We start from the raw sequence: 23,756 nt of genomic DNA, 5'->3' as shown, positions 1-23,756 counted from the left end.
AACTTCTGAGGCTACATTAGGAAATATGACATTAAATACCAAGATCATACAGGAACACTGAAGAAGGTAAGCATAGTCCTCCGTGGCAACAAAATGTAAAAAAAAAAAAAATAATTTAGTCTTGGAGAGCTTTAATGGGTATGTAAAATTTAAATGGGATTTTTCCTAGGCTCCTTGCAGCTGGAAAGAAATAAATGAAGATACTCTTTTCCACCTTCTGAAAAGACAGAAACCAGCAACTGCAGCTGTCCCTAAAGACATTACATTAATGTTAAAAATATAAACATTGCACTGTAAAAGTATGTGCATGTACTTAGCTTGATTAAAAAAAAAAGAAAACATCTTGAAAAGAAAATTTACTTTCTGAATTAAAAGTTGAAAACAAATGGCAGGGTATGTTCTAGCAAGGAGGAAAGAAACAGAAGAATTCTCAGAACAACCAGCTTCAAGCTTTTTATAGTTTAAGTACGAATCTCATATTTGATTTCAAGTGTTCACATCAGTACAGTAAAAATACCGCTTTAATGCCAAATGTAGAGGCTATTAAAGTACTGTTATGTGAATTCTAAACCAGAGTTTGCTGGTTTTCCTCCAGGAAGATACTCTCTAATTCTCTAGCTCCCCAGTTCTCAAGCGTTCCCTGCTGACCGCCCCACACGTCCAGGCGAGGCCGGCCGGGCTGCCAGGAGCCCACGGACCGCGGCTCCGGCATCGCCCAGCCCAGCCAGGAGCTGGACCGGGAGCCTCCCCCACGCCACCCCACCTCGCTCGAAATCCGGGTTTCATTTAACCCAGAACTAAAAGCACAACGATCCCCAGTGAAGTTTGAGTCCTTTTTCTCCTTAGCCTGGCTGGGTAAAGCGATCAGGGTAAAACTCCCCTCCGTCGGTACCCTGCGGTGGAGCTGTGCCGTGCCGCTGCCTGATCTCTGCCTATCCCCCAGTCTACGACCGGGAGAAATCTCCCAGGTGAGGTTTCCTTAATTTCAGCTCCTCCTTGATGCTTGCAAATCCTCACACGATTAAATCAACATTTCAAAAACTGGCTGAAAAGTGGGTTTAAATCGAAGTTTTTTGGCAGCCTCTCTCCTCGCTCTCTAACCGTGATAACAACTCAAATGCTTTTAAACAAATCTGTCATGATATTTTATATTCCAAAAGGCCAAAGTTCATCCCTCTGGAATCCAGAAGAGAAGAAATAATTAGCTGCTATTATTTTGTGCCAGCAGTACTCAAAACGTGGAGCCAGAAAGCGACCAGCCTACTTAAAATGCAGCCGTTTTCTTAATGTAAATACAGTAAGATCCCACAGAGAACTTGTTTCACGCTTTGTCCATGAAATCACGCTATTTAATAGCACCACACTAGGTACAACGATGTGGGAGTGTTAACTGTCATCAACAAGATCCAAAACTTGCAAATTGGGGCCGCAAAAGGAGACAAACAATATTTATCTTCTAGCTTTTGAACCGCGATTTTTAAAAACAAAGCTAGAAACCTATTTTTTTATTATTAACGAGAACTGAGATCCTTGCAAAATTGCCGGATTACAGGTTTTTTTCCTTATTTTTTCTTTTTTTTTAAATAAAGTACCATATTATCACATTTGTTTCTAAGAGCTGGCAATGCTTGATATAGTCAGGCATTGGAACAAGCTGCCCAGGGAAGTGTTGGAGTCACCATCCCTGGAGGTGTTCAAAAAACATGTAGATGTGGCACTTCATGACACAGTTTAGCGGGCATGGTGGTGTTGGGTTGACGGTCAGACTTGATGATCTTAAAGGTCTTTTCCAACCTAAACGATTCTATGATTCTCTGATATTGAAAAACAGGAGGTCTTACAAATAAAGCTCACGTGGTTCGTACAAACTCTGAGCACTAAGCTCCTTTGAGGGCCTGATGAAATCGCAGCTGACGGAAGGGTGAGCCCTCCGTGCCCACCTATCCCCAGGTAACGTCCTCCTTGGCTACTCAGATGCAGAAGAGACGTGAGACAGGGCGCAGCCTTCTCCTCCTAGAAGTCCAGCTCCCAGAAGTGGGCGACATCGGCCACCTCCGATACCCACGGCGTCCTCCGGCAGCAAAAGCCAAGCCCAGCCGGAGGAGACGCCAGAGGCTGGTGAGGGGGAGGCTGCCCTACGTGGGCTTCTCCTGAGGCTGCCCTGCCTCCAGAAACAGCCCCAGCCTGCACTAATGACCTGGATTTTTGAAGAGGATAAACCTGTTAAAATCCACCAGCACGGAAGTGGGAGGAAACACCTCCTAGACTGCTGGAGGACAGTCTCAGAAGTTGGAATGATTTGGAGGGATGAAATCCCTTGCCAGGTTTCATATAACAATATGGTAAACGCTAGGCTAACAGACACAGAGCTTGGCAAACATCAGATTTTTTTTTTTTTTTTGTCTAGTCAGGCTGTTAGTTTTACAAAATGTCATATTTGTTGGTTGGTTAGTTGGTTTTAGCCCAATTAATTAGACATTTTAAATCACCTGAGGTTTTTATTAACATGAGCTACTTAGCATGGATACATGAGAGGCGCAGGAATAATCAGCTCAAGTACAATTAGAAACATAACCATTAAGCAGAAAAGCACCTGGGATACAGTGCAGCATGAACTGAAATATGAAGTACAACATGGTTGCCAAACAGATACTTATCCCAGTCCAGTGGAGAAAACACCCAGGGCGAAGGAACCTTGCTGGTCTCAGCCAGCTTGGATGCTGCCATCCCAGAAGAGGTGGGAGGCAGCTGGAAAACCCACGGAAGGTCAGCAAGAGGGGTCAGAAGCCCAGAAAACACTATCTGTGAGAAAAACTACATCAACCTTCACAACAACCTTTCAGCTTGAAAACAGAGCTGCTGTAATGGAGCAGTTTTGTTTTCTGTGCCATAATGGAAAGGAAATGCTGGGCTTAAATGGCAGAGGGAACGATTCAATATCCATTAGGAGAAAAAAACCAACACATAAATTCCTTTCCAACACAGCAAAGAGGAAAAGCACTGTCCGGAGGGAATGAGGAATGCCCACCACCGGGGGTGTTTAAGGACAGGTTGGGTAGGATAGCGGCTCCAGATGAGGAGGGCAGAGCTATCTATACTGGTATCTATACTGGATAACCTTGGAATTCCCCGCCCGCTCACTCGCTCCGAGACACGCGCAGCACACTTACAGCTTCACCAGAGCCTTTGGAGGGGCCAAGGTTTTAGCCTACACATGACACCTTCCTGCAGTGGAAAGGTTTAGGAAACAAGTTAAGGAGATGAAGATGCCAAACCGAAAGCATCTAGTGCCATTTTAGCTGTCAAAGAGTATCCAAGGAAGTTGCATAGGGCTGGCAGGCTGGACACATGAGATCTGTGACCCTCTGGAGCAGCAGCTAGTGGCTAGAAGGAAGGCAAAGTCAGCCAGAAGGCCAGGCTGGGATGCCAGGAAAATTCACAAAAAATTGCCCTGCAACATTTATTTCATAGGCCTCCATGACAATCTTCATCTTAAATCCAAGAACTCCGAGGGCTTCTTTTTTTAAAAATAGATTAAACCGAAAAAACCTGCTTTGTAACAAATTTGGCTTTTCCAGAGTCTCCTGTCCGACAAAAAAATTCTAGCAGGATGCTGACCGTTCCCACTGAGGGCTTTAATACCTCATCCTGCTTCCTACGATGAACAGTAATTAAACTAGAATGCATGTTTACACGGTGACACTACAGAAGTTCAGCACGGTAGTAGTTCAATAAAACTCCATCCCTCCCATGTCCTTCCAAGCACTACTGACTCAGGTTCACCCCTGCATATGTTTTAACAGTTGCCTTAAAAGAACCCGAGAGCCACAGACAGCAGATGGTACCACCTGGAGACGTAATAAATGTAATATGAAAAGATTTTAGCCCTCTTCTATTCTTCCAGTCCTACTTGTACAGTGTCATATTTTTCTGATTTAATTATAATCTATTATAGAAAGGGGTTTATTTTTTTTTTTTAGCTTTGAAAAATGCTAAAAACTTTGAAATTATACATTTTGAAAGAACATTCTTATGCACACAATAGCTGGTTAACTTTTTTCATTGTAGGTGTCTGTTTCCTCTGCATTTAGAAACTTTCAGATTAGGCTAAGTCTCTGCTGCATCTCAAAGAGGAATTACCCCCGTTCTGCAGAAATGGCTTCCTCATGTACTGTGCAGTGCTCAGATCTGCGAGTGTCTTCAAAACAAGTTTCAGTGAGTTTCAGTGCGAAGTTATGTAAATGATTAAAAGCAATGTTATGTTTTTCATCTTTGAAATCAAACTGAATGTGAGTATAAACTTTGGGACAGAAACCCCCTCTTTTGAATTGGAAACTACGTGTTAATTTAAAAGAAACAGCCTGAGTTTCCTTTTCGTACACAAAATAATTCCAAAAAAGCTCCATAACCTTGTTTAAGAAATGTGACTATATTACGCTTCAGAATGAAAGCACATTTGGAATCGAGGGGGCGGAATCTGCGAGCACAAAAGAGGCTTTTTTATATTGCTATTGAGACATATCAGGCCAACGAAGCGGGAAGCAAGCGCACGTCCTTCCGCGTGGGGAACAGAGCCCTCGAGGGCTCGGGCTGCCTGCCCTGCATCGGTCCCGCTTGGGAAGCCTTTCCCACTCGGGAGTTGTCTTTTCCCAAGGACAGCCAGGCTCGACAGGGCAGCGGCAGGGAGAGACCTTGCTTACACCAAGAAATGGAGAAATTAAAGGCAAACCAGATTGGCTACATAACACCTAGCAAGGGAATTAATGCAGAACACAGAAAAAACCAGAGACAGATTCTGGCATCCACAGATTCCTTGCTCCACCACCTAACCCGAAGGTGGCCCTGGCAGCACGGCTCCACTGACAGCCACCAACTCACTAACAGAACTGAGGAAACTTCGCAAGAAAAGTAATTTATAAGAACAGCCATATAAGAAATTCTCTTGTGCATTTCTTTTGCTTGTAAAAAGACCATTTAATCCATATATTTCAGGCAAAAGCAGATGACCTTTGCTGGCAAAGACACCTAAAGCTATTAAAACCAAAAAATAAAGTAGGAATTCACCTCTCCTTTGCATTTTTAGCAGCACGGGCAATAGAAATCAATTACAGTTTAAAATGTAGCAACAACATATTTGTAGGTAAAATGCATTCATACGTAAAAACACTAACAGGCACAAAATTAAACTACTTTTATTTTTGTTGACAGCCTATATTGCTTTCTGAATTGCTACTTAGTAAATGATTCAATATTTGGCTTTCAAACACTGCAGGCATTTTTTTCCCCTCGAATTGAAATTTAAAATCAGAATACAGAGGTTTTGTATCCCATCATTTTTATTTAGAATACAAACCCACTTCTGCAATGGAGCTTCTTTTGCATGTGAGAATTGGAAAAGCTTTATTTTAGAAATTTAAAATTTTTAATTAAAGAACATGCTCAGAAAGAAACATTCCTACTCCCAGTGCTTGCTTACCCAAGTTAGTCTTTGTATCAATATTGTTTTAATATAATAAATAGTCTAAAGCACATTTTTATACACGCAGCTGAACATACACACATATATGGCAGCTAGAAGATAATTAAGCAACTCTTATTTGGGATGATAGTTGTCCCAAATATGCAGTTGCTTCTGGAAGCTTATAGAAATTCCTATTCAGATAAACATGTATCTTAAATTTTAACAGGGATAAAAAGGTTTAGCCTGACATATAACCTAGATTATTAACAATGCTGTCCCCCCCCCATTCATTTTCAAATATAATAGCTCTCATAGGATCTCAGTGGATCTTATGACAAATGAAGCACTAAATGGTTCAGTTAAAAAAAAAAAAAAGACATGCCATTCCACCAGACATTTTGTAAGTAAAGCATTTGCTTTGAAAAGCAGACCAGGTGATACAGCAGCCACTGTCTTACCCCTGTTTTTCCATGGTTCCCTCCTCCCTCATACTGTGAGCCACTGATGAAAATTCCCTTGTAAATATATAAAATATCCACACCAAAGCAGCACGGGCTAGCCATTTACACTAAAAACCAACAGGCTTGAGATCATATTTTTGAATATAACCAGGCAGTATTTGTAGGCAAGCTGGTTCTGAGTTAAGAGCAAAGCCCGTGCCTTGGAGGCGGTGGGAGGGAGACCCCCTCCTAGCAGACAGGGCACGAGGCGCTGATGGTCCTCACCCGCAGGAGTGCGAACGCCCGTCAGGTGCCGCAGGAGGGCTCGAAGGGGAATTAGGAATGAAAAATCAGGTCACGAAAACAAAGGTCAGAAAAAGCAGCCATTTCATTAATCTACTTCAGTGTCTGAGCGTGCACGGGCTGTGCCGCCCAGAAGGATGTCGAGCCAAAAAAACCCCCAACCCTGGCAAATGTTCTGGTTTCATCCACAGGACTGACAGTGGATGTAGTGAGTTAGAAAAACATCCTCCTTAGTGTCCCAGAGGGTGCTGCACTTCGTGCTATTCGCCAGCCTCATAAGGAATATTTCTAATGTGAAACATCACCTGTCATTTCTCATAGCGCCGCTTATTTAAGTCACTACCAGGCACGCACGCCTTTACCAACCTGAATAATTCCAGAGGGGAAGATGCCGTATCTTAATGGTCTCTCCCTTGCCTCTTGGTGCGGATAAAACTAACTAGGTGGTCAGATGACGGGACACCAGTAGTGGTATCCTCGCTAAAATGGAAAGAGGCTGTCAGAAAAGCAAACCGCCCTATTAATTTCAGACACATCCCCATCAACTCCCGTGCGCAATCCAGGCTTTACGCCTTATTCATCCTGACTCCTGCATTTCACTGCTGCTTAAACCCTGCTGAAGTGAAAAGGCACTCTATCCAAAAGGCAGAACCTAGAAGTGGTACACAAAGCAAAACCTAGAAGCGGTACACAGCGTACCACTTCCTCACGCAGTGTTTAATTAGCAAACGCTGATCTTTGAGAGATACCACTTGCACTGCGCATGACAGCCCTCTCATTAAAAAGAGGCAAGCCTCCCTGTACTGTATTTCAGAATTTGAAATACCTGACCTTTTTCAGAGTATATCTTTTACTAGTGCAAACTCCTTCCTGAAAGCAAGTGCCACCTAGGATGTCCCACGGATATACCTTTTTGGGCACAGTGTGTGAAACTCGTTGCTAGTCATGGGACTCCTTAAACCCATCTGTCCCATTTTGTGAAAGCACTGCCACCTTGAATTTCATTTCTGCGACTGGTGGGTGGGGTGGGAGAAACTGCTCTCAGTTTCTCTTATTATTCTCTTGCTGGTTCCTAATTTTTTTTTTTACGGGGAAAAAAAGCAAAACCTCTCAGGCTCGGTCCCTCAGCACAAGCAGACATTTGATAGCTCACTGACACCAAGGGGAGCTTTCCTGAGATCCTTCGCAGGGACTGGACATCTCTGAGCTGCAAAATGCCACCACCAGCTGCTGCTCTGGTCTTTGGCAAGTGCCCTCAGCGGTTTAAGGTTAAAAGCCACGTTTCAGAGACTGGAGCCTGAGGCTATTGTGTTCCCCTGGCACAGCGCTCGCTAGGCTGGGTGGCATTAACCATGGGATGCTGGGAGATGTTGCAAACCTGAACGTGGGCTTACGGTGATGGAGCAAAATGCCAGGGAATAGGTGTGAGTGTGGCCAGGCTTAAGGAACGTTGTGAAATCTTTTCAAGGTGACACAAGTCACACATGGAAGGTTGTTGCATCTTGTAAACACTCCAGGGTGGGTGGGGGGAATCAATGCAGCAAACAAAGGGCCCCCACCCTTCAATTGCCCCGAAAGGACAGCCATTGATTTACTGAAATCTATTTAAGACTTTGTTATAGTTGTCCACCCTATAGAGAAGATACTCCAAAGTTATGATGATGGGGTAGCAACAAAAAAAAATCCTAAACCACACGTCAGCAGGAATTACAGTGCAGGGAAAGGACAGAAATCTTGCAGAAGCAAGAGAATGAAGAGGTGAGGAGCGATGCAGAAGGAAATGCGGCTGAACAGTGGGAAGACTGCCGAAGTGCTTTTCTATCCATATTCCTGAAGAAATCTTACAGAGTCTGCCCAGCGGAAAGCTGTCGCAGGTCCCGGGTGCAAATTCCCCAGGATCTGTGCTGGTCGTGCTCCGGCCAGCCCCGCGGCACGGGGAGCCAGCAGCAGAGCTCCTGCCCCGGCAGTGCCTCGGTGGGCGATGGCACCGGAGACTCCCACGGGTGCTTCTGCTCTCCAAAGACTTCCAGGGAGTACGGAAAAAAGGGGCAGGTTTTTCTGCGGAAAGCCGGCAGGATCTACAGCCAGTTACGCTCTGTAGAGAGCTCCTACCTGCCTCTCTGGTATGCTGAACCCTTAGTAAGTCCTGCGCCTGTCCCGCAAACCACAGACGACTTTGAAAATGAAGGAACCACTATCAAAGATACTTCCAAATAACAAAGCAGAAAATGAAGCAAGCCTCCCTGGCACAAAACCCAGAAGCAGTCTCCCCCAAGAAGATCCTCAAAGTGTTCTTTGGCATTAAGTGGTGAAATCTGCTGAAACAGAGAGAGCGCAGACAGCGGTGGGGGCAGAGGGGAAGGGGGCGACAGTGCCGCGACGCACGGCTGTCTCCTCCTGCTGCCTCCCACTAGCAGAAGACAAACCTGCAAAGGCCCAACTTGTCCTTCACGACCGGATCACAGAAACGCAACGCGCTCTGCTGTCGCTATTGACCTGCTCCCCGTGTTCACGCTGCCTCTGAGCAGCCCAGCAAGAGGGACGTTTGGTGCCACAGGTCCGAATGCTGTTTGCCATTTTCATAGCCTCAGGAGCAAACACACGGACGGACTCAAATATCCCGCAAGAGAACCCTCTTCGATTACTAAGCAAGAGACCATTACAGGACGGTGTCGATATGGAACATCTAAATGATTTACACAGAAGTCATTTTAATAGACATTAGAAATAAAACAATCCATTAAAGATTAGCAGTGCAATGTTAATGTGATAGAACGAGACAAAAAGAAGCAACTGAACACACAACAAAGTTAGGTCCTAATGGATAAACATAGGAAAGGACAACCCATATTTTCAGTTTACCACGACATATCTAGGCATTACAGCAGAGCTGATACACAGAACTATTGGCAGTGTCAGTAAAGTCTTGCAGTATCTATTTAAGGCATAAAGTAGTGATTAACAGACAGCAGATGCTTAGTTGTTGCAAATCGGTGTAGCTTTAGTAGAAAGTCAACAGAACTATGTTAAATTACAGCAGCTGGGGGCAGCATCTGAAAAACCCATGGAGCTCCTAAATTGTGGTGTGGTTATTTGAAAACAATTCTGCAAAAGAAGTCGGAAGAAACAGGACTGCATTTTACTATTTGATTTAAACTCATGAGGCTTTAGAAGTGGGAATGTAAAAACAAAAAGCTGAGAAAACAAACTTTTGGCAATGACATTTGACTTGTACAGCAACAACTGCAAAGGAACTGCATTCCTTGTCCCGCACAAAAAGCAATAGGAATGATTAAGCTTTAAAACACATACATGTACACACAAGAACACATATAATCATCCAAGAGCTCAGAACTATGTCAGGATCACAAATGTGTAAGGCAAATAAATACATTTAAAAGGCTCATCTGATACCAGGTCAGGGAAGGTTCAAGGTGAGGTTAAAACATTTCTAAAAGGGAGAGGATTCCCCTTCTCCAGCCAGTTGCAATGTTTCGCTTTCCCAGAGCAATGGAGGTGAGGGGAGCAATGATTTAGCACGCACAAGGGCACCCATCCTCTTAGCGGACTTAGCAGTTATAAGCAAATCTCTCAGCTCAGAAACTGGATTTTGCACTTAAGAACACCACTTGCATGAAGCCCCTCCCGCCTTTTACTGGTAAGGGCACTGGAAAAAGCCAGCGTTGCAAACAGAACATTGCAGCCATAGCAACAAGCAATTCAACACTTAAACTTTTCAACAGACTAAACAGTATTTTCTTTCTGGTTTTATAATTTCATGGTCAATAATTCACCATGAGCACTTTACTTGTCTAGCTGGTCGTTAATGTCTCAGAAACAATCTCCTGTTAAAGCTTCAACCAAGAAAACCTTCTCACTCAAAGAAAAAGAAGAGTACGTGTATACAGGGAGACCACTTCAAAAATTAAACTTTTTTCTCCCTTTTTGGAAATTGGTATAGAAAGATGGAGAAAAACCCAAGTTCTGGCCCATTAAATCAAGCACTAGCCCTTTATTAGTATTGTACGCTATAAAATGTTACATCCAAGAACCCAAAAGCATTAAAATTGAGATTTAAAACACCTAACAACTTAGGCCCTTCAACAGTATCCCTGAGTAATGCCCAAACAGCACAGGAACTCCAGTGGGAAGTCTCCTTGACCCTTTTCACTGACTGTGAGGAATTCTTTTAAAAATATTTTCATATTGCTAACAGTAAAAACCCATTTGAAAATGAAAATTGAAGGCTAAAAATAGGATAAAACATTCTGCATGGTTGATGAAATTTAACCCTGTTAATTAGACAGCTTCATTTCACAGTCAGTAAGAGTCTAATATTACCCTAATAAATGTATGCGTTTTTGGAAAGTGTCATGCATGACTGCAACTGAAATCATGCCTTTTTAAACTTCTAATGGCATCAAATTTAATATCTGCAAAAGAAATCACTGTTTTCCCCAAGTCAAGAGTTTGAGATGTTCAGAACCGATTGACTAAAGCATAAGGGCAATGGAAGACTGTTGCTCTCTCCCAAGTAGACTAAATAATGTCCACATGAATTTTAATGCTCAACAAAAGTACTAAACCTAATGAATTAACTTAGGTAGGTAGTTAATTATCCAGAGCTTTCATTACCCTTTCCTATCTCTTTACCACTTTTATATTCCTTTACGGCAGTGAAAAAATTAAATTTGAAGGAACCAGATAGCACAGACCCTTTGAGATCTTCAGGGGTCACCCTGCCCTCCTCGCCACTTCAGGTAACTTAATTGCAGCATAACCCCACGGTTCGTGGATGCAGGCTTTGTTGACTGACCCTATAACTTGGGTGTGGGCTCAACTTTGCTAGCAACACATGCTGAGAAGCTCCATAAATGACAGTGAAGGACAGAGCATGAAACAGACACAGAAATGTGTTTACACGTTCAGGAGGAGCAGGGACCTTCTCCAATCCCTGTTTATTTGGATTATTTTTGGCAAGTAGCACTAATATCTATGGAGTTAATGTGCCACGTAAAAGACAGTTACTCAGCGTTATGATTTTTTTTAAGCCCCGCTGGTCACATAGTTGTTCTCTATGAAGTTTTTTGTTTGTTTGATGTGTTTTTTGAACCTCTCTCTCTACAAATCACAAGGTGAGGAACTGGGGAAAATACACTCTCTTTTTCAACTTCTTACGGCTTTTGGGCTGTCTTGAGAGCTGCCTGCCTGGATACTACACAATACAGCCTGACCCTGCAATCAAGGATTTGCCGAGTGTTTTCACAACCCAGATGGGGTTGGCTGGAGATCCTACTAAGTATGTCCTGAGACATATGTGTGTCAGCGGGGGAGGACGGGGTGCTTCAGGACATGGTTTAGTGGGCATGGTTGACGGTTGGACTCAATGATCTTGAAGGTCTTTTCCAACCTAAATGATTCTATGATTCTATGATTCTATTCTATGATACCGTGCAAGTGGAAGTGTGAAGAAAGCATGGAAACAAAATCCATTTATAACTAAGAATTACTAGTAGAGGTGACTGGTGACCAGCCTATGGGGAAGTGTCTGGTGATCGTGAGAGGTCATGCAGCGCTCTGTCGGATTATGAAGGCTTATACGTAAGGCACATCAAAGAGGTGTGTCACAAGGGGGACCTGGTGAAACATGGGGGACGTTGAAAGACCATCAGGTTTTCTTGATAGGAAAAAGGAAAAACAACCTCTGCGTTACACGAACGGGACGCTTGAAAAGCCACAGAAACATCCCATACTTACTTTTATCTTCCTGGTTCTCTTCTGCTGCTTTGCCTTCCTCATCCTCCTCCTCCTCCTCCTCCTCCACCTCCTTCCGCTGCGCTTCTTCGTGGTGATCGGTGGCACCGACCGACAGGCTCTGGCAGCAGTGGTTGAAGCCGCTATCCCGAGGCAGAGTGAAACTTCGGGGCTTTCCCCCGTTCCCATTCAGCACTTGCATCCGCTCGCCCTCCACGAGGGGGAAGGGGCCGTAGTGGTCTTGCAGGTGGCACTTCTGGGTGGGCAAGGTCGACTGCCGCCGGTGCTCGGGGGACACCACGGCCGCCTCGGAGAACACCGAGTCTTCCAGCGGCAGCGTCTGCAGGTAGTGGAGTCCCGAGCTCGTCAGCGGCGTCTCGATGAGGTCCTGCCAGGAGCGCCGCTGGCTCGCCGTCTTGCGCACCGGCGAGTCGGTGGCGCTCCCCGCCGCCTCCGGGCGAAACTCCTCATGCGACGACTGCGACTGGGAGGTCTCCGTGGACGAGAGCCGGCTGTGTTTCGGCTCAACGTAAGGGCTCGCGCAGCTCATCTGCAACGGCAGCGAGGGAGCGAGCTTCAGATCGCTGTAGGCCGACTACTTCTAGCAGTAGACTAGTAGTCTAGTCTTACTAGAAGTAGTAGTAGACTACTTCTAGCAGTAGACTAGTAGTCTAGTCTTACTAGAAGTAGTAGTAGACTACTTCTAGTAATAACCACATCCTTTTCATCATCACTGATGGCGCTCGGTTCAGTAACGAAGGCACAGACTCACCCGATTACCCTGCCCTCATCCTAACTTTAAGGCATGCCCCTATCTACACATGTCACACCTGTAGGTCAAACACCGATACTTACACCTAGTGAGTATGTTTATGTTCCTTAGCCCTTAAAATAAGCCAACACGATTATCTGCAGAAAACTTTGCAGAATATGGCACCTCGGAAGACAAGGAAGAGATGTGCGTGGTCCATTAAAGATCTTAAAAATACCACCCAAATGCGTGTTGTCATCCTATCCTGTTAAAAAGTTATTTGCAATCACATTTGCAGTGCTTCAGTGCAGTTCAGAGATCTATGATTTTGGAACATAAACTATTGCATTCAAATTAAACATTGTGAACACTCTCTTTCCCCAGACTTTCCCAATTTTTCATTCCAAATTTTTGCCATTTTAAAAGCTATATTCAAGTAAGATGCATTAGTTAACACTGTCTGAGTATATGGACACGAAAACTAAAATTGCCCGTGCAGAATAAGTTGGAAGTCCACACTCTGGTTTTATACCAACAGCTGCTTCAAGAAGAAAATAAAAACCAAATCCCCTTTTGTTCTAATTTACAGAGAAACCTACTTTTTCACAACCACCGAACAACTGGTTATCGCTGTTTGCGATATAAGACAGAACATTTTACGTTGGCATTTCTCTGGAAATTCAAGTGTAAAGCTTCACAGCACAACTGTTGGAGCCTTAGAGAAGAGTCTGTGCTGTTACTGAGGTAACAACATTTTGTCAGAGAAGTCGATAAGGGGGCGGTGAGGGATTGCATGGATGAGTAGTGGTCCATCATGAATGAAGAACAGGAAGAAAGAATTCTGTAACTTAATCTATTTTGCACAGTGAGTGGGATGATAAATCCGTGTTCTCTACAAACCAGTGAAAACAGCCATGATGGGTGTTGAAGTTAGCGCTGCACGTTACTTAACAAATGCCTTAAGTCAAGTACTGACTCAAAAATATAGCGGGGAGTGCCATAATGTGCGCATGCACGTGCTTTGAAGCAGGAGAGTAGGTAAAAGTGACGCTTTACGTTGTCATTTCTGTAGACAGTTGCAGGCGACTTACCGAAGGAGGCCGTGGGTACGTGTCGTACGGGGGTGGTGGGCTGTCTTGTTTGGGTGTTGATGGAGTGTCAGCTTCCTCCTTATCACTCTCACTCCAGTAATCTGCAAGTTACATACAGATCAGATCAAAAACTACCAACACATTCTGATACACTTGTATATCAGAGACATGCTTTCACAAAAAGCAACTGGAAACTCCATCCTTGGTATTACCAAGAGTTAAATTCTAGCAAATGCTGACTCTGGAAATGTTAGCTGCTGTAACTTGGAATTGTTTTAATCTAAAGAGGGAAAATTCAGAACGTTATGGGGTATACTAAGCCTAATGCCCCATTGCAGAGATATTAAACAACAACCTGCAAATGAGCCACAAATTTAACTCTTGTACACGCTTTATAAATACTACATGCATACAGAATACGCCTAATACAAGTATCAGGTTTTCAAGTACTTATACAGCCGTAAAAATAATTATGATTGGACGTATATCAGCTAGAAAATACTGGAAGTATTTTTCAAACAGAAAAGATGAAAAATGTAACTTGTTAAAGTCTTGTTGACTGCAAATAACATTAACAAATGTAATTAACACCAACTGGCAAATCAAACAAGTAGGGGTTATTGCACACGTGACTAATTAATGCTATTTCTCTACCCATTCTCTCCATTGTAAACTACCAGTTACCCGAGCTTTTCAATTCAATCTCTAATAACAAAGAGCTGCATTTAAGATAAGACAGAAGAACTTTATCTCATGTATCTGCTTCATAAAACAGCTGCTGCCCTGTTACCCATGCAAGAACATAAAGGTGATATGGTAAGAAAAAATATGACAATGACATTTAAGCACAGAGTTCCAAAAGACGGATGAGAAAGTACAAAGGATGCAGATCTGGTGGGCTAAATTTAATGGGCTACAAGGTTTCATTTTGTCAGGAAACCAAGTCTTGGCCAAGCCCATTTCATATGTTTGGTACCTTGGTCAAAGGGGAAAACACATGGCAGAATGTACCACGTGGGACTTTATAGTTATTTGGTTGCAAATATTTTTGAAGCAGAACAGCATCTAACTAAATGGATACTGGACCTTAATATTCCTTACAAAAGAAAACCACTTAACTGCTGACTCAACTCAACATGGATAACTGTAACATTTCTACCCATTGTAAGGCTTATGCAAACATTCCTGTTGGCACTTTGTTTCTGACTGTATTACCTTCTAGTATTTGGGTAAATCATCGTACAACAGGACACTTTAGCTCAGACTATTCACAGACAATTTTCACTTTGCCTAGTAAGCGCTCAGTGAACTGCACGACTTACTACTTTCTCTTTGATAGATGAGGAGAAAAAGATTTATTGCTGCTTCATAAATGATCTAAACCAAAATTCCAAGCTGGCACAACACGTAATTTTGGCTTTAATGATTTTTTGTTACTATGATGATTATTGTATTGTATGATTAATGATCTACTGTACCTAATCTTCTTCAAGATTTAAAACAAAACCTTACCTTTAAATGACACCATCTTGAAACAGCTGTCCCTAAAATCTTCTGTATTTTTAGATTGTAGTAATGGTGGGGACAGCCTTATTTGTCTATTTAATTTGTCGAAGCAGAAACAACTCTGTTTTAACTCTGAGTCTCTTAATTTGCTTACTGCAAGCTTATAGCTGAGAGATTATCTTTAAACAGCATAATAAACAAAGAGAATAAATAAAGTTTTCATGACTATGAAATAAAAAAATTCCAAAGAGTTTCGTCTCTAGAAATCTGCAGATAATTAGTTTTTGGTGAACAAAAGACTAAATTGGTGAAAATTCTTTTTTAAAATCACTCCTAGTTTTAAGAAAACTTGTTTCCAGCAACTCAAACCACCTGAAAATATTGGCATATAGGCACGTTTGTTCCTATTACAGCAAAGCCGAATGGCGCGACGTGTGGCGAGACGCCTGTCAGAACTGCATCACTCAGTGACATTTCTGCAGACGTGGAGCTCAACTGTTTATTCTGAAAGTAAAATTTAGCAGCCTCAGTGCAGGTTCCAATTTTGGCTAAAAATACAAAGGTGTTCTTGCTGTCAAATCCACATACAATAAACCACTGTATGATGACGCTTTTGCGCACCTTACCTCAGACAGGGAATTCTGTTGGCAACCTACAGCTTGTCTAGAAAAATTCTGCAAGTCACAGGGGTCAGCTTCCAGGTGAAATGTATGAAAATAGCCTCCCACCAAGTTTTAAAAATGGTCTGCTTTTGGCAACCAACTTCTTAGAGTTTACCTAAAACGTGTATAATGCTATCAAAAAGTTGCTGTATTTCTCTCTGCAGATTTTGTCCGATTCAGTGACAGACAAGCTCAATGCACCAGGCATATCTTGAAAGCTTTCTGAATAAGCAATAGACTGCATATATTATTTATAAACTAACAGTGACCTGCCATTTGCCGATTAAATATTTTCTATTTATATAAGCTAGTATTTTTTCTCTGATTTTATATGACTGGAAAGGATATAACTTCTCCATCCAAGGAAGTCCCTTGCCATATTGCTAACAGTCATTGCATTTAATGTGGAAAGTTGATGGTATTTTTATAAAATGTCACATTCTGTACAGAACAGTTTTATTCAGCAGTACACCCACAATTCAGTGATTCGTGCATCTCTGAAGCACTTGAAATATATTTATGCACTTTAGATTCAGAACCATTCAACTCCTAATTGAAACAGGTTTGACAACTACTGTTGAATTGTTTCAGAGTTATTATGGAGCTTTGCTGCAAAGGGCTGAACTGAACAGCAACGTCAATTGGTACCGTCACTGAATATAGAAAATTCCAGCTTCACGGTTTTTGTAATTGCAAAAATGCTTGAAGTGATAGAGAGGTTTTACTTTGCTAACTTGATGCGTCTGCTAATTAGGGACACTACTGAGCTGTCTAATAGCCCTTGTGCTGGGAGCCAAGGATAATCACCAGAGGCATAAAAACACTGTACGGCAGCGAGGGGGAACGTGATACTGATTCCCACACTGACCACAACTAAGCAACACAAAGAGGATATAGTTTTACCTATCTGTATATGATACATCAATTTGAGTGAATGGCATTAGAGCAGTAATAAAGAGCTCCGTCAGTGCCTGGGATATAATTTCCATAGTAAGTGGGGTCTCGCTGATTATTTTCAATAGGCAGACATTTTAATAATAGGTAACACGAGGCCTGAATGCACATGATCTCATGTCTAGGAGCTGGATCATCTGCTATTTTATTACTCAGTGATTGCTTGGTAGCAAAAATATTTCTCCACATCCATCTGGATTTTGAAAGGTGTATGATGTCTGCAATTGTGCACTTGGACAGCTTTAGCATAACTGTTCATACACCTTTTCCCTCACTGTCCCACACGTAATTGCTATTCTAGTGCCAACCTGCTGTCAATAAAAGTTTGAATTTGGCTTTGAATGCTAACACAGAGGATTTCCTAGAAGACTCCAAGATTCAGAGTTTGTTCGCAGCCTCTTCAAGCAGCAACAGATGGTATATGAGTCCCTCCAAACTGGTTATCGTAGTGGTGCCTGGGGAGCACGGATTCCCACACTGATTCTGCAGTCTGGCGTGGCACTGAGAACACGACTGGAGGAACGCTGAGCTCGGTGCCGCTATCCCGGGCTGTGCGAACGCGGAGGGCCTGGCGTTAGGAATGACGGGACGTGCCAAGGACCGTACCAGACTAAAACAGGGTGTGGGCAGCACTTCCAGGATAAGCAGCTGCACTTACTGGAAGACATGGTTAGAAAGGAGGCAACAGCAGGTACAACCTAGTTACGTGCGAGAACGACAGAACCCAAAAACCTTCCCACGTGCGCTGCTGCCGCCGAATTACAGCAGTATGCTGTAAGCCACTGCTCTTCGACCCCAGGCTGATCCCTCTAGGATGCTCTGTGGTGAGGCCATCTGGGTATGAATCACGGCAGACATAATTTTTGGATGCTGTCTTTTAATCTTCTACCACTACAGAATATCCTACTCTCTTGATGTTTCTACCTGGCTGCCAAAGTAACCCTTGCTTCTCACCGGGGAAAGGAGTTTTTTTTGCACAGTGCCTCCCAGGAAAATGGCACGGCAGCAACACGTTGCAGAGACAGACCACGCGCATCTTCCTCCTGACGGTATCAGACCAGAAGGTCAGGGCGAAGGCTGCTGTCACGTAGGTTGGTACAGAATCTTGACTTTGGGGGGCAAGAAGGACACCATGTGGCAAATTGGGAAGCCTAGTGATAGGCTTTTGAACACAACTCTCCCTGAAAAATGGTTAGAACTGTAGTCTTTGTAAAGAAAAGACTAGATTAAACACATTGCTGCTGCAGCTCCGAGCTATAAGCTTTTTGGGCTGAAAGATAGAACCTTACTGATGAAGGCTGCAGAGCCACAGAATTAAAAAGTGAGGTTTTGGCTCTGTGGGCAGCAGGCAGACAGGCATCTGGATAAGCTCTGGATCATCATGATCACTGCAATTTTCTGGTGCCTGCTGCCAGGTACATCTGTAAAAAAGAGCACGGATTCAAAAGCCAGCTGCTTGCCAAAACAGCTAGTTGGACAGGAACGCTTCTATGGATCCAGGTCACTGGCAATTCTAGGAAACAACCTCCCCAACACAACTGAGGACTGACCCTTCCTTCCTCCTGTCTGCAAACAGGCTTTCTACTGCAGCAAACTAAAGCAAACTGACTTATTATTTTATATATGCTGCTTTTTTAAACCCATGAAATATTAGACATTAAAAATAAACAGCTGTAAAATGCTGTAAACCTGCAACAGGGCCTTAGCACACACCTCAATATAGCAAAAATAGTAGAAATCACAGAAAATTAAAATGGCCTTGAAGTCTTTAGGGGAAATCCAATTATGCCAACAGGCTTTAGAAGAATGGTTTTGTTCCTGAGACCAATTTCATGCATTCCTGCCCCCTGTGAATTCGAACACCAAATGCAATGCTGAAAAAATTTTTTAGTCTGCAGATTCTTAAGTTTCTTCTAATAGGGGACACAGACTCCTTAGTATCACACACCGGAGCTTACTGGCAGTACATTTGCTGCTTTTAGCTACCTTCTGTGGCCTTCTCGGAAATAATCCAGTGTCTGTGGACCAGAATCTGCAGGAGCTAATCAAAACCCCTGAGAGAGAAGGAATTCTCTAAAGCAACAACAGTGATACCGATATGTGAATTGCTTTCGGATGACGAGAATGAGGCCTGATACACAGCAGGGAAAAAAGAACAGATGAACTTGTGATAAGAGCTGACAGAAGAAACCAAAATAACAACACATTACCTTGCTCTTGTTTGATCCTCTCTCTTTCTGCATAGCCAGCAGCAAGCATGTTAATTCTGTTTAGCCATCTGAAATAATATTAAAAAAGCAGTGATACCGATGCAGCCTTGTAATTTTTGGGTTCATTTCTACAAAAAACAAAGTTAGGACCACCTGAAGGAGATTCAGGACAATGTTATTTTTCATATTAGACAGCTGTTTTCTTTGATACTCTTACTCAGGGAGTCTCCAAAGATCTATGAATTTGCTGTTGAACAAATTGTTTTCACAGCAAAGATTTTATTTCAAATGGAGAACCGTGTATGATGTCAAACATCTGTAAAATAAAGGATTTAGAGATAATCAAACGACTATTAAGTCTGCTGCTCACAGATATGGCATCACACCAATACTCCTGCTGTTCTGATGTCTTAAGAATAAACACCACTTTTCAGAGATTTAAGCAATATTTTAAGGCCTGAATTGGCAACTTAGCAGAGGAACAGAGCAGAAACCAGCAATAAAAAGAACAGGTTCACTCCCAAACAGACAGTGAGGTTTAATTATGCCATTACGTGTTTTAGAGCTTACCTACAGTGCCAAGTACAAAGAGATGGAGGCATATCAGAATTGACTTTTGTGTTCGTGTCAGAGAAGCAGGGAGAGAAAAGACAGTTGCCTCAATGCAATTCACATCTAAGGCTTTAAGCTTTAACCTCAACTTAGATGCGAAAAAATGCTTCCATAAGCTGCACAAATGAAAAAAAAAAACCCAAACCAAACTATTGCTATTCTCTTCTAGCAGGGCTGTCATTGCCAAGCATACACTCAGCTGCACTGCTTCAACCTGCCCTCTTCCCCCATGGGGCTCTCGGTGTATTCATTAGCCAAATGTTTACACTAAATCAGGTCCTCCATCAATGAGGCTTTAAACCACCACGACAATCTCCCGTGGTTGTCCATTCCATGGTAAACCTGGAATTACTTGCTCCAGTCACCCCACAGTCAGGATTTGACAGGCTGGTTGGCCAACCTACTGGCTTGTGATTTTACTGCTCGGGTACACAGACGGACAACTGAAGTCAGGTTTGTGTTTTCTTCAGGAACGTGAAACCCCTGCTGCAGAAAACCGTGCCCGATGGGTTTTATTTGCATACTGTAAGCACAGAAACAGGACGTAGTATTGTCTCAGCAGGGGATACACCTTCGTAATCACTTCTGCATGCCGGCCTTCAAGACATTTCAGTGCAGGATAAGCAGGTATCAGATCATAAAATGCAGTTGCTCCCCTCGACATTAACTCCTGTCACTCTCCTTCCACAAACACTGACCACATGTATGATCTATAAATCATGTTAATGGTCCATAAATCGTCGCACATTGGGAAGGAAGCTAGAGATTCACTCCTGAAGTGATTACAGAATACTCCCATGTCAGCATACAATCAAAATTTCTGCCAGAAGAATAGGGAAGCTGAAGAACAGACTCAAAATTTCAGCTGTAATTGTTAGGAAGTGCCATACGCTTATAAAAATAACTGGCACATAGGAACAGAAATCCAACGAATCATGTCTCAGACAGTAATTTCACATCTTCACCGCAGAAAGGTGACCCACTGCAAAGCTGTCTTCTAGGTTCACATTCCTGATATGCAAAGACACTCTTTGGGGAGTAAAGCTCAGCTGTCTCGACAGCTCTGCCAGCCCAAATCAGCGGCACCGTGGCAGGAACCTCACTTGGAGCGCTCCAGCCCCGTGCTGCCGCGGGACCAGCAAAGGCCATGGACTTGCCTGTGTCCCGGGGGTAAAGCGGTGCGAGAAGACAAGCGCCTGCTCCGTCAAATGGCACGGCAGACAGTGGAAGCGGCCCTTTGCTTGCCTCTCACCTATTTTGGGTTTCACCTATTCACGTTCCCAGTTCAGGTCATGGCTCACCCCCTTCAGCAGCGAACAGCACCCTCCCGAACCCCTCTGGCTAGGGCTGCCGACCACAGAGCATTAGATGGCACACCTATAAAGGTCCTCCTGCGGCAAACTTCGGTCTGTCCCAAATAGGAGATAGCATTTTGTGTTAAGTGTGCGTGAGAGCGAGGTGACCAGTTATATCATCAACCACTTAACTGACAGTCAGCTGATACTGCTTACAGCTATGGTGGATGATTGTTTCCAGAAAAATGTTATTTCCTGAAAAGTATAATCTAATAAGAACCCAGGAAATGTATACCAGTCTGAGAGAGAGACAGCAAACTGACTTCACGTTGCATGATTTTCTGCAGGTCACGATCTGTGTCATGGTTTGGAATGTCACCTGCAATGCCTGCGGGGTGAATGCGAAGGTACTGATGTGGTTGTAAGCCGTTAACAACCATAGCTTTTTCTGAGTGGTTTGCTAGTTTAGAAACCAGAAGAATGGTACTGACTTCTTCTGCAAAGTTTCTGATACGCGGCTGCTAAAGGTTCTTCAGATATGGTTAGAATGTGTATGGTTAGAGAATTAATATTAATTTAATAAAGCACAGCTAGAGTTACGGTTCACTGAAGTTGGAATCCTACGAGAAATCCAAGGCACTGGGCTTGTATCACAGGGAAACGTAAAGATCTCCTGCAGAACAGGAGAGGAGTAAAACATGCCCGCTTTACAATGCGCTGGGGACCAAAGTTCCAAGTGTACAGTTATATAGATATGCCTTACTATGAATATTAAAAGACACAAAGCCTTAGGACATGGGAAGATTTAAATCTTTCTTCCCTGCGGTGTGCTATGTCCTGGTAGCCACTGAAACTTTCAGAGGGAAAGAGGCCAAGAAAATATTCCTTCCTTACTGCTAATGCAGCTTTAATTTTCTTGTGAGAATTATAAAATCTATTTGTTAGGTATGACAATAAATGCAGTAGCACCCACATGTCACAGCAGTCATCTAGGTTTTCTTTTGTTTTTTTTTTTCTTTTTAAGAATAGCACATACATTTCTTGTCAGTATTTAATTAAAACAATCTTATGACACAGAACAGAATTAAAAAAACCCCAATCTTTCTGTAGACCTGTAACTTCTGTAAAGAAGAATGCACAGTAGTGGCACTCTCACAGGATAGTAGGAAACATTTTTCTATCTTATCTCACACTCCAGATAGATGCAATGCTTGTAGTCAAAGCAGGGTGTCAAATTGCCCTTAATCATAAAGCTCGAGGCTATAGAACAAACTTGCTATATGGGACTGTGGATACCTTACGGTGTCTGTAAGTACCCAACCACAGTTTAACCGGAATGAAGAAGCCTGTAGACGATGCAGGAGAATTTTTGGAGGCCGCCTTCACTGAAAACTTCCAGAGACATTCTCATGCGCTAATACTACAAGGTGACTTGTCATCTTTCCTCTTGATCATAGAGCTAGTCTAAGGAAGAAAACTCTTATAAATGTCAATACTCAGTGTCACAAAAAGAGGACAGCTCAGTGACAGCAGGTCAGGGACGTTCTCCGACAAATATTCCACATGAAGTTACTGGCTGTATTTCCCTGCCTGGAAGATATAATTATGGCAGCCATATATGTCATCACCTAAAAAAATGGACAGTTTGGAATAAAAAGGAAGAATAAGAGTATTTTAAGTACTTAAGCTGGCCAACGCTGAAAAGGATGCATTTGCCTCTGAGCTGATGATCAGGATTTTTGAGTAAAGAACAGTTAGTCCATAAAGCAGCAGGCACAGTCACCAAGGAAAATCAAAATAAAGTCACATACAGTATCGTCAAGTAGAAATATATGGACTGCCTTCTACATCAGAAAATTTTCGTGGAATGGGAAGAACAATGCATTTCCAAGCATGATGTTTCTATGACTATATGCTTACACTAGCAAAACAGTACTTTGCAGCAATAAAGGGTATTCTCTCCTCCTTCTCGCCCAGACTAAGCACGTTATATTGGTAGAAAGAACACTTTTGCTGGTGCAACCACGTAGATGAAAGGAACTTCAGACGGCAAAACAATAAAGTTCAGTGATCATAGTTCTCCAGACTCCTTACCAGCATAACAGTGTGGCACAGTCATAAAAGTAGTAAGAAAATTTGAATAGTGACAGAGTTACCTGAGACGAAAATACCCATTTTGTGTGAGTAGATACACACAAACAAAACCTTCATATCCAGCGTATGTTTTTTTTTAAAAACCAACTAAATCATTTTATACCAGGGATGAAGGAATTGAACCATTTTGAACTTTCAGTTAGCCTATGTATTAGCAGTTTTCTACTTTTGCTTCTTTTGCTTCAAATATAAACAGAACTGAAATGACTACATGATACATAATTAAAGTGTATGTCAGAAACCTGACAAAGAAAAAGAACAGAAATCGATCAAAACAGGTCTTAATTTAACTTAATAACTTGATACTGTGTTTGACTTCAGCTAGGCTACAAAATGCTTTTAGACAGGAATATCTCTCTCTCTCTCTCTCTCTAAAATCTCTGCATTTGAAAGATTATTTTTCAGTAACCCACAATTTTTTTTCCCAATATACTGAGTTAATTCAATGTTTGTGAAAGTGAACTACTTTTTCTAATACATTAAACAAAGAGAAAAAATAAAATTATTTGGTGAGACTCTGATGGCAACTCAGATGTAAGAATTTCAAGTAATTCCATAGACCT

The 23,756-nt window shown here is 42.6% G+C and overlaps 1 protein-coding gene across 8 annotated transcripts in view; it reads right to left on the bottom strand.

Moving 5' to 3' along the window:
- Positions 1-23,756, bottom strand: part of CNKSR2 (connector enhancer of kinase suppressor of Ras 2) — a 214,947-nt gene that overhangs the window by 27,956 nt on the left and 163,235 nt on the right. For all 8 annotated transcript variants that reach the window (XM_075033423.1, XM_075033426.1, XM_075033427.1 and 5 more), the window contains 3 exons: positions 19,133-19,200; positions 13,801-13,901; positions 11,962-12,508 (listed from right to left, as the gene is read on the bottom strand). In XM_075033423.1, coding sequence (XP_074889524.1) covers positions 11,962-12,508; positions 13,801-13,901; positions 19,133-19,200 — 716 coding nt within the window. The remainder of the gene's footprint in view (positions 1-11,961; positions 12,509-13,800; positions 13,902-19,132; positions 19,201-23,756) is intronic.

This window comes from Buteo buteo, chromosome 8 (genome assembly GCF_964188355.1).
Source record: "Buteo buteo chromosome 8, bButBut1.hap1.1, whole genome shotgun sequence".
NCBI classification, from domain to species: Eukaryota; Metazoa; Chordata; class Aves; order Accipitriformes; family Accipitridae; genus Buteo; species Buteo buteo.
This window is presented reverse-complemented; position numbering and strand designations above follow the sequence as displayed.